Raw genomic sequence first — 12,883 nt, forward strand, 5'->3', positions numbered from 1 at the left:
TGCACACATTTACCCCGGGAGATCACTACCGGTTTATCTTTCCTTATTCTAATTTAGTTCAGTATCATCAGTTTGCCTGTAGTGGTGGTGGTGACCAACGGCTTATGATCTGTCGAGTTCTGTGCAGTTTGGCCATTATATGAATACATTAAATGTCTTATAGTCAGTGGTGAAAAGTAACTAAGTACAACTTAAGTAACACTTTTACTTCTACTCCACCACATACCAGAGGCAAATATTGTAGTTTTTACTCCACAAAAAAATATTTGAAAACTTTAGCTACTTGGTAGATTTGGATTATTATTACAAAACATACATTAACCACTACAGCCCTATACTTGGGCTATTTGAAAATAGCAGATATGTACAAGCTCACAACGCACAGCGATGCACCCTGTTGTGAGCTTGTAGATCTGCTATTTTCAAAAGATGTTCATACATTTTGAAAGCTTTCGGCATAATGAGTACTTTTACTTTTTCGTCTTAGTATATTTTGATGCCAACACTTTTGTAGTAGTTTTACTCAAGTAATTTTTAATACCAGAGTTTTACTTGTATATTGAGTATGTCTACATTGTGGTATTGATATTTTTACTTAAGTAAAAACATGTGAGTACTTCTTCCATCACTGCTTTTAGTACATTCAAATAACAGTGTTAGAGCCTCTTTCTCTTCCTCTATTAAGCATAATTACATTCAGCAGCCATAAGGGCTCAGAACACGTAAGACCGTTGCATTGTTGTAGTAACACCACTCCTAGGCCTAATTTAGATACATTCTGCAGATATTTTAGTTTAGCACTTTTCGTCATAAAGCTCAGGACAGGGACGTTCATGATTAAGCCCTTGAGTTCCTTAAAGTCTTTTTGATGGTTACTGTTACAGCACTAATCATTATTCTTGCATAGCAAGCTCGTCATGCTGTGTGCTGTGTGCTGTTAGATAGGGACTGATCTCGCGTAGCCAGACAACTGTTCAGTGGTGGAAAAATTACTCAAATTCTTTACTTAAGTAAAAGTACCAATACTGCAATATAAAAAAATCTGTTACAAGTAAAAGTCCAGAATTTAAAATTTACTTGAGTAAAAGTACAAAAGTATTGGCATGAAAATGTACTTAAAGTACCAAAAGTAAAAGTACTAAATATTTGAAAATAGCCGATCTACAAGCTCACAACGCGTCGCGATGCGACGCGTTGTGAGCTTGTAGATCGGCTATTTTCAAATAGCCTATGTATAAAATAGGGTTAAAGTGGTTAATGTATGTTTCATTTTATCATGATTTATATCTGCAAAGTAACTAGCAACTAAAGTCTTCAAATAAATGTAGTGGAGTAAAAGTACAATATTTGCCTCTGAGATGTAGTGGATTAGAAGTAAAAGTATCGGAAATTGGAAATACTCAAGTAAAGTACAAATACCTCAAACTGTACTTAAGTACAGTACTTAAGTAAATGTACTTAGTTACTCTCCACCGCTGCAACTGTTCCACAATCTATCTTTGAATGCTGTATAGAATCTTGAACTACACGCCCTGAAAGCTGAGAAAGGAAGCCGTCATCTGTTTGTCATTTCCATTCGCGAAATATATTTTTAAATTTCCATTTCTGACTCATCTCAACTCATTCACTGCTTAGTTTCTTGCCTAAAAAGGTGATTTTGTTTTTGTATTTCCTTGCATTTGGTTTCAGGTGACATTCAGATAAAGAATAAAACACTGGTGGTGTGTGGGTGTGAGAACTGTGTAAAAAGCGGTGCCTCCTACTACACACCTGTGGCCTTCTGGGCTTTAGCATACACCCCGATTGCGACGATCAGGAGAGAGAAAACCTATGGGAGAAAAGACAAAAACAAAACAAGACTGATCACCGTGCAGATTCGTGGGACAGTGGAGATATATATACTGTACATATTTTTAAGTGAATATATTTACAAAACATATTTAGGGATTGGTGTCCTTGGCCTGCTGGCAGTGTGCTCAATAAACGAGATGTAGATCGGACAAGTGCTTGTGAGATTAGCTGTGGACAGACAGACAGACGGACGGACAGACAGACAGGGGTGAAGACATAATCAAGACACGTCAAGTCAAGTGTATTTGATTGATTTTAAAATCAATTAAAAATGTTTTATATAGATACTTTTTTAATTTTTAAATGTAACTTTTTTTGTTTACTTGGTCTGCTCTTTATTTCCCTCTACACCAAACACCTCTTTGCCAAAAATAGCCGATCTACAAGCTCACTGCGAGGCGTTGTGAGCTTGTAGATCTGCTATTTTTTGGCTAAGAGTTCTCCTCAGAAAAGGGATGCTAGGGTTCAAGTGGTTATGGTAAAAAAAAAAAATCACATTACACAAAGACTTGGCGGACCCCCTGTAGTAACTCTGAGGACCCCCTAGGGGTCCCGGACCCCCTGTTGAAGACCCCTGTATTAAGGCATATTTGGCCTATTAGCCAGGGATCCTTTTAATGCCTTTAAAAACGAATAATAGAATCTTAAAGTCAGCTCGGAATCTGTCTGGAAGCCAGTGGAATGGAGGCCAATATGGGGGTAGTGTGGTCCCGCTTGCGGGGTGCCAGTCAGGAGTCTTTTGGCAGCAGCGTTTTGGAAGAGCTGCAAACGGGAAAAGGGAGGAATTAGCAACCTCTGTGTGTAAAGTGAGTCGCAGTAGTCCAACCCGGGATGTAATTAGAGAATGTACAAGTATCACTTTTTCAAGGTCTGGAGCTGAGAGAATGAATTAGATTTTTCGCAATCTGCCTGAGATAGAGAACAAAAAAAAACATCCCTTTACGACCGCAGGTTTATCTGCTTGTCTAATCTGAAGGCATGATCAAATCTGTAGCTCATCATGGTTTTTAATGTTTGGCTTAAAAAAGAAGATAGTGAAGCAAGGGATGCACTAGATATCAGTTGTTTTGGCAGGGGGGGGGGGGGGGGGGGGGGCAGAATATCGCGTTGAACATTAGGAATTTACATTAGGAATTTATTTTATTTATTTATTTATTGAAGTTATTGGACATCCAGGATTTGATCTCAGTTAGACAGTCAAACAGGGGTTTCAGAGAGCGGTTTGTCCATGTCTCCGGCCTGGCTGTCTGCTGTGGACCATCAGTGGTCCAAACTCTAGACCAGGGGTCTTCAACGTTTTCAGCCCAAGGACCCCCTAGCTGAGAGAGAGATGAAGCAGGGACCCCCTCTATATTGTATACAATTGTGTTTCAGATGATTGTATCAGATTTCTTTTTGTTTACTAGGTCTGCTCTTTTTTCCCTCTACACCTAAACCTCTTTGCCCAAGCTCACAACGCCTCGCGCTGCGAGGCGTCCGGGACCCCCTAGGGGTCCCGGACCCCCTGTTGAAGACCCCTGCTCTAGACACTATAAGACACACAGACCGACCTCACGTAGACGGCTTGACTGCTGCAGAGCCACGATGTAAAACTATGTGGTTGTATACGTAATCTCTCACGCCGTCAGAGAATTATGGGGATTAACCTTGACTTAAGCTGGAAATCAGTTTGGGTATTGATTCTTTTTTTTGTCTTTAGACGTAATATAGGCCTCATGCTGCTCCAGAGATGTGCAGATCAATACTTGTACGTGAACACAAGAGTATTGTATGTTTTTAGCTTGCAGGTCTTCGTCTATTGTTGAAGCGTTCTTCAACAATAGATGGAGACTTGGTGGAAAGTAACTAAGTACATGTACTCAAGTGCTGTACTTAAAGGACGACTTCACCCATTTTCAACCTATCCTCATATAATGTATCCTTACTAATACTCATGATAAAATGGTCCTGTTTTTGTGTCTGTGTCTCATAGGACGGCTGCGGAAACTTTAAAAACCCGCCTACCAGTGACATCATCATTAGGCAGGTTTTTCTTTTTAAAAAAGATTTCAATTTTTTAATACAATTTGTGTTAACGTGAGAATAATGGCTTCCATTATAGCAAGCTAACTTTCCAGTAAAAGAAAGCCTACAGTTTGACATGCATTAGGGCTACAGACCCCCATTTAATGGCATTTCTATCACTTGGACCGCAATTTATATTGTAAAATCTATGTCAATTTAACTCTGATAGTGTACAAATGGAACCAAATGGACCCGTTAGGGTCCATTTGGTTCCATTTGGACACTCTCAGAGTTACAGACCCATAAGGGTCCATTTGGTGCCTAATCAATCATTTAGCTGGGGACCCCCTGGAACTCCCTCAAGGACCCCTGGGGGTCCCCGGACCCCACTTTGAGAACCAATGGTTTAGGCGACAACGGTCTCTAGAGAAAACGGCAAAGTCCCGTTGCGTTTGATCGCTAGCACGGTCCACTACCTGGGTGAGCTTGTTCCTATATCTCTAACTGAGAGGTTCCCATACCAGGAGCCCATGTTAAAAGTGAGAACACTCACAGTGAGTGACCCATGGTCAGGGTGTGTTTACTAGCATTAAAACTTCTCAGTTTCCTGAGAAGATAGAGCCGCTGGCTTTTTATAAATGTTATCTGCATTGGTCTGAAAGGTGAGTTTATTGTCTATAGTTGTTCCCATATTATTACAAAACGTACATTAACCAATTAAAGGGATAGTTCACCCCAATTCACCCCAATTTGATGACCGGCAGCGGTTCCGGTAGGAGACACAAAGAGTCTCCTTTGTGTCTCTTACCGGAAACGCTGCCTACCGCTGGTCATCAAATTATTGGCTTAGGAATGCGACAAAAACAAAAACATATCCATGAATTCAAGTGTCCATGATGTGACTAAATCGATAGGAAAAAGGTCATTTTGGTGGTGAACTATCCCTTTAACCAATTAAGCTTTGTCTATGCAAATAGCAGGGTACAATCTCACGATGTGTCACTGCTTCTGAGGATTTACGTTGGGGTTTGCGACATTTAACTAGGCCATTTATAAAAGTATCTATACGTTGACTCAAGGACTGGGGTTGAGTTCTTTGTCCTACTATAAGTACTAAGTACTTTGTACTTTGTCCACCACTGGAGATGGGCATTTGAGCAAAGTAGGCTAGAACTGTTTCAGTCTGTTTCTTCTACACAAGAAAAAAAAACTTTGAAAAACACCAAACCAAAAAAAGACAAAAATATCATCCCAAAATCCTGCCACATCAAATATTAAACGCAAAAGGCGTGCTGACATCCCCATTACTAATGAGGTCTCCAGACAGAGAGAAGTTTCAGAAAGAATAGAGGAGCATTTTTTAGTTTTATTTTACTTGACAAAGCTTTTTTTCCCCGCTCGGGTGAGACAAGGTTTTGATGTAAATCCCACCGAGCAGAAACAACAACATATCATCCAAGTAAATTAATGGGGTTGTTGAGTCAAATTATAGATACATACTACGTGTCAAATAATATACAAGTTAACGTTGTTCCATTAGAATTTCGACCCGAAACTTCTTAGACATAAATTAGCTTACTTTTACTGTACTGTCAGCCAGGGATTCTCAGCCCTTTTCATTTCAAGGACCCCCCAGTTTGATATGCATAATGCATCAGGCCACAGAGACCACCATTTAATACACTGTATTCTCGGACGCCAATCTACACTGTAACATTTTCACCGTTACAGACAGTGAAGCCTTCTGTGGCCTAGCTCTCACAGTTTGCATAAAGAATATGGCGCTAATCAGACCAGCGGTTTGTGAGATTAACTCCGGACGCACACACAGACACACACACGCACGCACGCACGCACGCACGCACGCACGCACGCACGCACGCACGCACGCACGCACGCACGCACGCACGCACGCACGCACGCACGCACGCACACACACACACACACACACACACACACACACACACACACACACACACACACACACACACACACACACACACTAACACACACACACACACACACACACACACACACACACACACACACACAGACAGACAGACAGACAGACAGACAGACAGACAGACAGACAGACAGACAGACAGACAGACAGACAGACAGACAGACAGACAGACAGACAGACAGACAGACAGACAGACAGACAGACAGACAGACAGACAGACAGACACAGATAGACCTCTGCAGAGCCACATCATAAGCAGTGTTGATTTTGTTGACTAAAACTATCATGAAAAATGTTTGACTACCTTTTTTTCACTGACGAAATAAAAACTAAGCTATGATGACTAAAACTATGACTAAATATACTGACAATTTTGTCAACAAATAAAAACTAGTCTAAAATGTTTGGGAGGGACTAGTGGAGCAAGCATCAAAATAGTTGATCTACAAGCTCACAACGCGTCGCAGCGCGACACTTTGTGAGCTCGTAGATTGGCTATTTACAGTAAGTGAAAATAATTTCGATGCCATCATGGCCCGCCAAAAAATACTTTTAGTCAACTAAATCAACTGCAGATTTAGTCGACTAAAATCTTATGATATTCAGTCGACTAAAACTAGACCAAAAGTAAACAGAATTTTATTCAAAAGACTATGACTAAAACTAAATCAAACTTTGCTGTCAAAACCAACGCTGGTACATTAACAGTAGCCTGGTAAACCCTCCCTCCGGAAATCTCATTTCCATTTGATTCCAGGAGTGAGTCTGGCCTGATCGCCCATTGTGGCAATGTGTGGGCGGGAGTAATACCGTTGACTGACAACCCCTTCAGCCAATTGCAGTGCATTTTACCACCTCCAGAGCTAATGTGACGCAACAGGACTTTTGAGATGGCCATGTCCAAAATAGGTTGCCTTATTCGGATACATGCGTATCACTGCCCGCCCCTGCCGGTTCTCTAAATTTTTATTTTTAAATAGGCTCTGTCATGATTAATTGACCACATATATGAAGTTAAACAACTCAATTCTATCCAAACGATATCTTAAAAGTAAATTCCGTGCCTCAAAAAAGAAGTTTGAGAGCGTTTTAAAGCCGAAAATAAGAAGTGAAGGCACTCGCACAAACAACAATGGCTGCCGTTTGTCTTTTGTCGGCTGCATTCAGGCTGCACTCGGCTTCATTCGGGCTCACTCGAACTCGCCTCCTGATTGGCCAACTGTCGCTGTCAATCACAGAACGATGAGCGACGACGCTGATAGGCTCGTTTTTTTGGTAATGCGCTAGATACGCCCATACAAGCCTTCATGCCAGACTCACTCCTGGAATCAAATGGAAATGAGATTTCCGGAGGGAGGGTTTACCAGGCTACATTAACAGTGTTGTTGGAATCTACAGTACTTCTCGAGTACCCAAATAAACTACAGATACTTGAAAAATGTACTCGAGTAAATGTATTGCAGCCTACTTTTTGTTACTGTCAACCAGTGGCACACATGTTGTGTATATGCGTGTCTATTCTCTCTCTCACGCAGCACAGCGTGGTTCTTTGGTGTGGTGACGGGAGAGTCATTGATCGATTGTCTAATTTGCCATGGAAAAATAAACCACAATGCTCTTCTGTGCTAGTAGGGATAAAACGTATAGCAGCTGCCATTGACATGGTTTTGCTTTGTCTCCCCAAAATTATTACAGTAAATCAACAAAACCAAACAATTAAGTGGGACAAAAAGCCAAGGAAACACAGCGTGACAAAGGTTTTTGCCTCTTTTCCAAACTGTATTTGAAAGCCTCGGCTTGGCTCTCTCAAACATGCTGAAAAACACAACACAAGTGTGTTTGTGTTGTGGTCGCTGTGTGCAGGAAAAGTATTCCAGCTATATTTGCAATCTTTTGAAAGGAGGCTTATTTAAAAAAATTGGGGGGAAAAAGCTTTAAATGCTTTTACTGCATACTAAACATATTTACTGTAAAAGTCTTCTCTCTTTGTGGAATTGCCTGTGATGGTAATGGTTATAGTGGACCCTTGGGGCTGGTGGTCAAAGTGAGGAACTGTTTTTGAAAGGTTTTGACAAAATGTTAACACATTTGGACGAATCTTCTCTCATGGGGGTCCCTGGAAGAAAACGTTTTTCAACTGGGGGTCCGTGGCTAAATACATAATCATGGGGGTCCTTGACATGAAAATGTTTGAAAACCACTGGCTTATAGTGAGCTGAGCCATGGAGATGTGGGGCCAAATGCCTGATGGATCAGGCTGCAGTGTTCTGTATGAACTGTATGACCAAAAATGCTTTTGAACCCCAGCATCCATATTCTGGTAGGGAACAATGCCATCTACAAGCTCACAACGCATAGCGTTGTGAGCTTGTAGATCAGCTATTTAGGTGAAATGATTTCATGTGTGGACGGGGAAAAAGCAGTCCAAGTGCAGAGCCAACTCAGGTCCAGTTTAACCCATTAAGACCTGGAACGCATCTGTGTCGCTTTTTCATTTGAGCTAAAAAGCATTAATTATTTTACACTTTGGGCTATTCAAAAATAGCAGATCTACAAGCTCATAGCACGGCACCGAGTGCCGCGCTACGAGCTTGTAGATCTGCTATTTTTTTTAAATCGTGGACATTTGTGCAAATCTTTTAATATATATATTTTTAAAGCAAACATTTGTAACTCAAATCTTTGTTTCTGGGGGTCCCTGGAACTAAATATTTTGAGATGGGGGTCCACGGCCAAATACATATCATTTTGGGGGTCCTTGACATGAAAAAGTTTGAGAACCACTGATATAGCAACATAGTTTTTTTTCAAAAAACTGCTAGGATTTGAAGACATTTTGTAGAATCGGCCTCAGATCTTAATAAAGTGAAAACATTTGTTGAGACTGAGGAATCTGTATATCTCATTAAAAGCAACAGACACAGTCCAGAGACCCTGCCCTACTAAGATGTCTAGGGATGCACCGATATATCGGCCACATATCGCTATCGGCCGATATTTGCATTATCGGTCAATATCTGTATCGGCAAGATATTCTTTTTGCCGCGGGTTAAAGTTAGAGGAGTTTTTACTCTATGGTGTTTGTGATATAAAATGTAAGCTTACCATAATCACAGTAAACACTATCATGTCATATTCGAGGGCTTTTTTGTTTTGTTACTAACTCTTTCAGTTCAGCACGGCTAAGGTGTGCGTGTCACTGTCCAGCTGACGCTCTTTGACACTCGTTAATGTTACTTGCATCAAGGCAATTATGTTGTGTTTCTGAACATTCTGAACAGTTATTTCTTATAATTAAGATTTATTTGTTTCCCTGGCACAAAAGGGGGAAATAATAACGCCAAAAAGTAAATAAACACATATTGGTATCAGTATCGGCTAGCGGCTAAATTGTTATTTTAAACATCGGTATCGGCCAAGAATTTCCATGTCGGTGCATCCCTAAGGATGTCCTTGCCCGCATGGATGGGCTGAAGTGTGTGAAACCTTTTCACAGTAGGGAGACGTTAGTATGCCGTACACATGGACATGCTTGCTTACTGAACATCTATATACAGCGCAGTATATACGCGTGGATGTTCAACAAGGTCAACACGTCCTTTTTATGCCTGTTTGCGTAGCACTCCCAGTTGTCGCATGGCCGTGATGCGCTTGTGTTTCACTCAAGAGAATACAATATCTTTGGAAATGGAAATCTGCCACATACTGTGTGGATGGATCTCTGCCGTATTAAGATGAGATCACTGCAGGCTGCAGAGCATTGCGGCAAGGACATACAAAACCACAGGCATTTGTGCCGTGTTATTGCAATCCCCCCCCCGATAAACCTGCAGGGAAGACACTAGACAGGAGTTGAATGGCTTCAGTGGTACTTCACAACATGGTTTGATGAGCCACCTCGGCATGTAAACCACAACGCTGATGTATGGCCCAGAAGAGTGGCACAATATTACTACTGTAAATCACCTTAAAACAGGTAGAGCCGTGTGGAGTGTGGTTGGATACTATCTGAATAAAAATATTATCAACCTATTTTTCCAGATTTTGAGGATCACCCCCCCCCCCCCTCTTTTTATGAGTAGTATACTTGTTAAAAAGTATTTGTATTTGTTGTTGTTTTATCTGTGAGCAGGGCGGGTTTCTGTTGTTCAAGCCATTGAGACCGGGAACGCATCTGTGTCATTTTAAGATTTCTTTTGGCTATTCAAAAATAGCAGATCTACAAGCTCATAGCGCGGCACCGAGTGCCGCGCTATGAGCTTGTAGATCTGCTATTTATTTATTTTCAAATTGTGAAAATTTGTGCAAATCTTTGAATTTATTTGTATATTTTCGTAAAGCGAACATTTTTAACTCCGATTTTTGCTTCTGGGGGTTCCCTGGAGCAACATATTTTGAGATGGGGGGGTCAGTGGCCAAATACATATCATTTTGGGGGTCCTTGACATGGAAAAGTTGGAGCACCACTGATATAGCAGCATACTGTTAGGATTTAGATTTTTTTTAGATATGTTTAGATATGGCTGCTGACCCCCATCTCAAAATGTATATGTAAAATATATGTATTAAAAGATTTGCACCACGCTAGGGGCTTGTAGCCTATGTCTGCTATTTTTTTGGAACAGCCAAAGAAATCTTAAAGGGATAGTTCACCCTCAAAATAACTTTTTTTCTATCGATTAGTCACCCCATTTAGTCTTGAATTCATGGATATTTATTTGTTTTTGTCGCATTCCTGAGCCAGTAATTTGATGACCGTGTGTATTTCCGGTAGGAGACACAAAGAGTCTCCTTTGTCTCTCCTACCGGATACAATAGCCGGTAGGAGACGGTAATCAAATTATTGGCTTAGGAATGTGACAAAAGCTAAAAAGTCTCCATGAATTCAAGGCTTCATAGGGTGTGTAATTGATAGAAATTAAGTCATTTGTTGGGTGAACTCCTCCTTTAACATGACACAGATGGGTTCCCGGTCTTAATGGGTTTATATTCCCAAACAGAGTCATAAATACTGTGACCATACAGCTACACAGCAGCAGGCCTGCAGACAGGGAAGCTTCAGAAGAGATGTCCACACTTACCCAGAACAAGAAGCTAAAGAAGAAGAGGAAATATCGGATCCAAGGATTGACGAAAGAAAACGTCTCTACTCGGCTCAGAGTCCCGTCCATGGTTTTAGGGTGGTGGTGGTGGTGTTTTTATGCCACCATATAATCCAAGAAGTAAGAGTTTACAGTTGAGTTTTCGCTCCAAAACAGCCCCCCTATACACAGTAGATCCAGCCCACCGCGTGCACAGCTATTTGGCCAACCATGTAAATCAGCAGCTGTGAAGAGGGGTATAAGGTTCCAATGAGCCAACAGGGCCAGCTAAAAAAAGGGACACATGGGAGCTGTGACGTCCAGTGGCGTAAAGGAACTAAGTACATTTACTCAAGTACTGTACTTAAGTACAATTTTGAGGTATTTTTTTTACTTTACTGGGGTATTTCCAATTTTCAATACTTTTACTTTTACTGCACTACACCTCAGAGGCAAATATTGTGCTTTTGCTCCACTGCACTTATTTGAAAACTTTAGTTACTTGTTACTTTGCGGATGTAAATGATTACATTCTGAAACATACATTAACCACTTCGGCCTTATTTTATACATACTGTAGCTCTATTTGAAAATAGCAGATCTACAAGCTCACAACGCGTCGCAAAGCGACGCGTTGTGAGCTTGTAGATCTGCTATTTTCAAACATTTAGTACTTTCGGTACTTTAAGTATATTTTGATACCAATACTTTTTAACTTTTACTAAAGATTTTTTTGAATCCCGGACTCTTGCTTGTAACAGAGTATTTTTACATTGCAGTATTGATACTTTTACTTAAGTAAAACATTTGAGTACTTGTTCCACCACTAGTGACGTCCACCCCCACCCCCCTTGTCCCCTGTCCCCCCCACAAACACACACAGCCATGCTGGCAGGGCCCAGAACCGTCCTGCAGAGCCGCGATTGACATTTACACAAAAAAATTATCTCTGGCCTGACTGCAGTTGAATGGATGCTGAGCTTTGGGTGTATTGTTGTCAGCCTGTACACATGGGTCTGTGTACAGTAGCCCACAGTGGTGGAAAGTAACTGAGTACATTTACTCAAGTACTGTACTTCAGTACAATTTTGAGTTATTTTTTATCTCTACTGGAGTATTTCCAATTTTCGGTGCTTTTACTTCTACTCCACTACTTCTAAGAGGCAAATATTGTACTTTTACTCGGCTACAATTATTTGAAAACTTTAGTTAGGCTACTATAGTTACTTTTCAGATATAAATTATTATAATATAAAACATACATTAACCACTTTAGCCCTATCGCATCGCAACGCGCTGTGAGCTTGCAGATCGGCTGATTATGACTTTTACTTTTGGTACTTTAAATATATTTTGATGCCAATACCTTTGTACTTTTACTCAAGTATAACATTTTGAGCACAGGCCTTTTACTTGTATAACAACGTATTTCTACATTGTGGTATTGATACTTTTACTCAAGTAAATAATGTGAGTACTTTTTACGACCACTGCATCCGAGTGTTTCATCACTTGTACTGTAAGTGATGAAAAAATGGATCACTCAGAATACACTATATTTTTTATTGTGTAGGCCTATTGTGTATTATTTGCTTTGTCACTTCATGCCTGACGTGACAGGGCCTGACATGCCTGTGACAGGGATGTCAGGACCAGCCACATCCGGCCCCCTCTCCCATGCAGCACTGTGTGACAGGGCCTGACATCCCTGTCTGTCACACTCTTCTGTGAGAGGGTTCTGATGTCACAGGCATGTCATTTGGATGCTGTGTTATTACAGTTTGCCCCCCTGGTAAATCTGCAGGGTGTACAGGAGTTGAATGGCTTCAGTGGTTACTTCACATGGTTTGATGAGCCACCAGTGGCGTGCACAGACATTTTGAGGGGCAGGTGCTCAAGTAAATTATTATTATTTTTTTTTTTACTTGGTTTGCTTTTTTTTCCCTCTACACCTATAGCTCTTTGCCAAAAATAGCCTATCTAC

General features: G+C 40.9%; 1 protein-coding gene across 1 annotated transcript in view; it reads right to left on the minus strand.

Moving 5' to 3' along the window:
• The window catches only part of tspan33b (tetraspanin 33b), a 44,472-nt gene extending 33,406 nt beyond the window's left edge, over positions 1-11,066 (minus strand). Inside the window, exons 1-2 of the mRNA XM_084060746.1 lie at positions 10,900-11,066; positions 1,771-1,828 (exon numbers count right to left, since the gene is read on the minus strand). Coding sequence (XP_083916872.1) covers positions 1,771-1,828; positions 10,900-10,989 — 148 coding nt within the window. The 5' untranslated portion in view covers positions 10,990-11,066. The remainder of the gene's footprint in view (positions 1-1,770; positions 1,829-10,899) is intronic.
• Positions 11,067-12,883: the final 1,817 nt, after the last annotated feature.

This window comes from Gymnoscopelus microlampas, assembly GCF_963454915.1.
Source record: "Gymnoscopelus microlampas genome assembly, chromosome: 6".
NCBI classification, from domain to species: domain Eukaryota; kingdom Metazoa; phylum Chordata; class Actinopteri; order Myctophiformes; family Myctophidae; genus Gymnoscopelus; species Gymnoscopelus microlampas.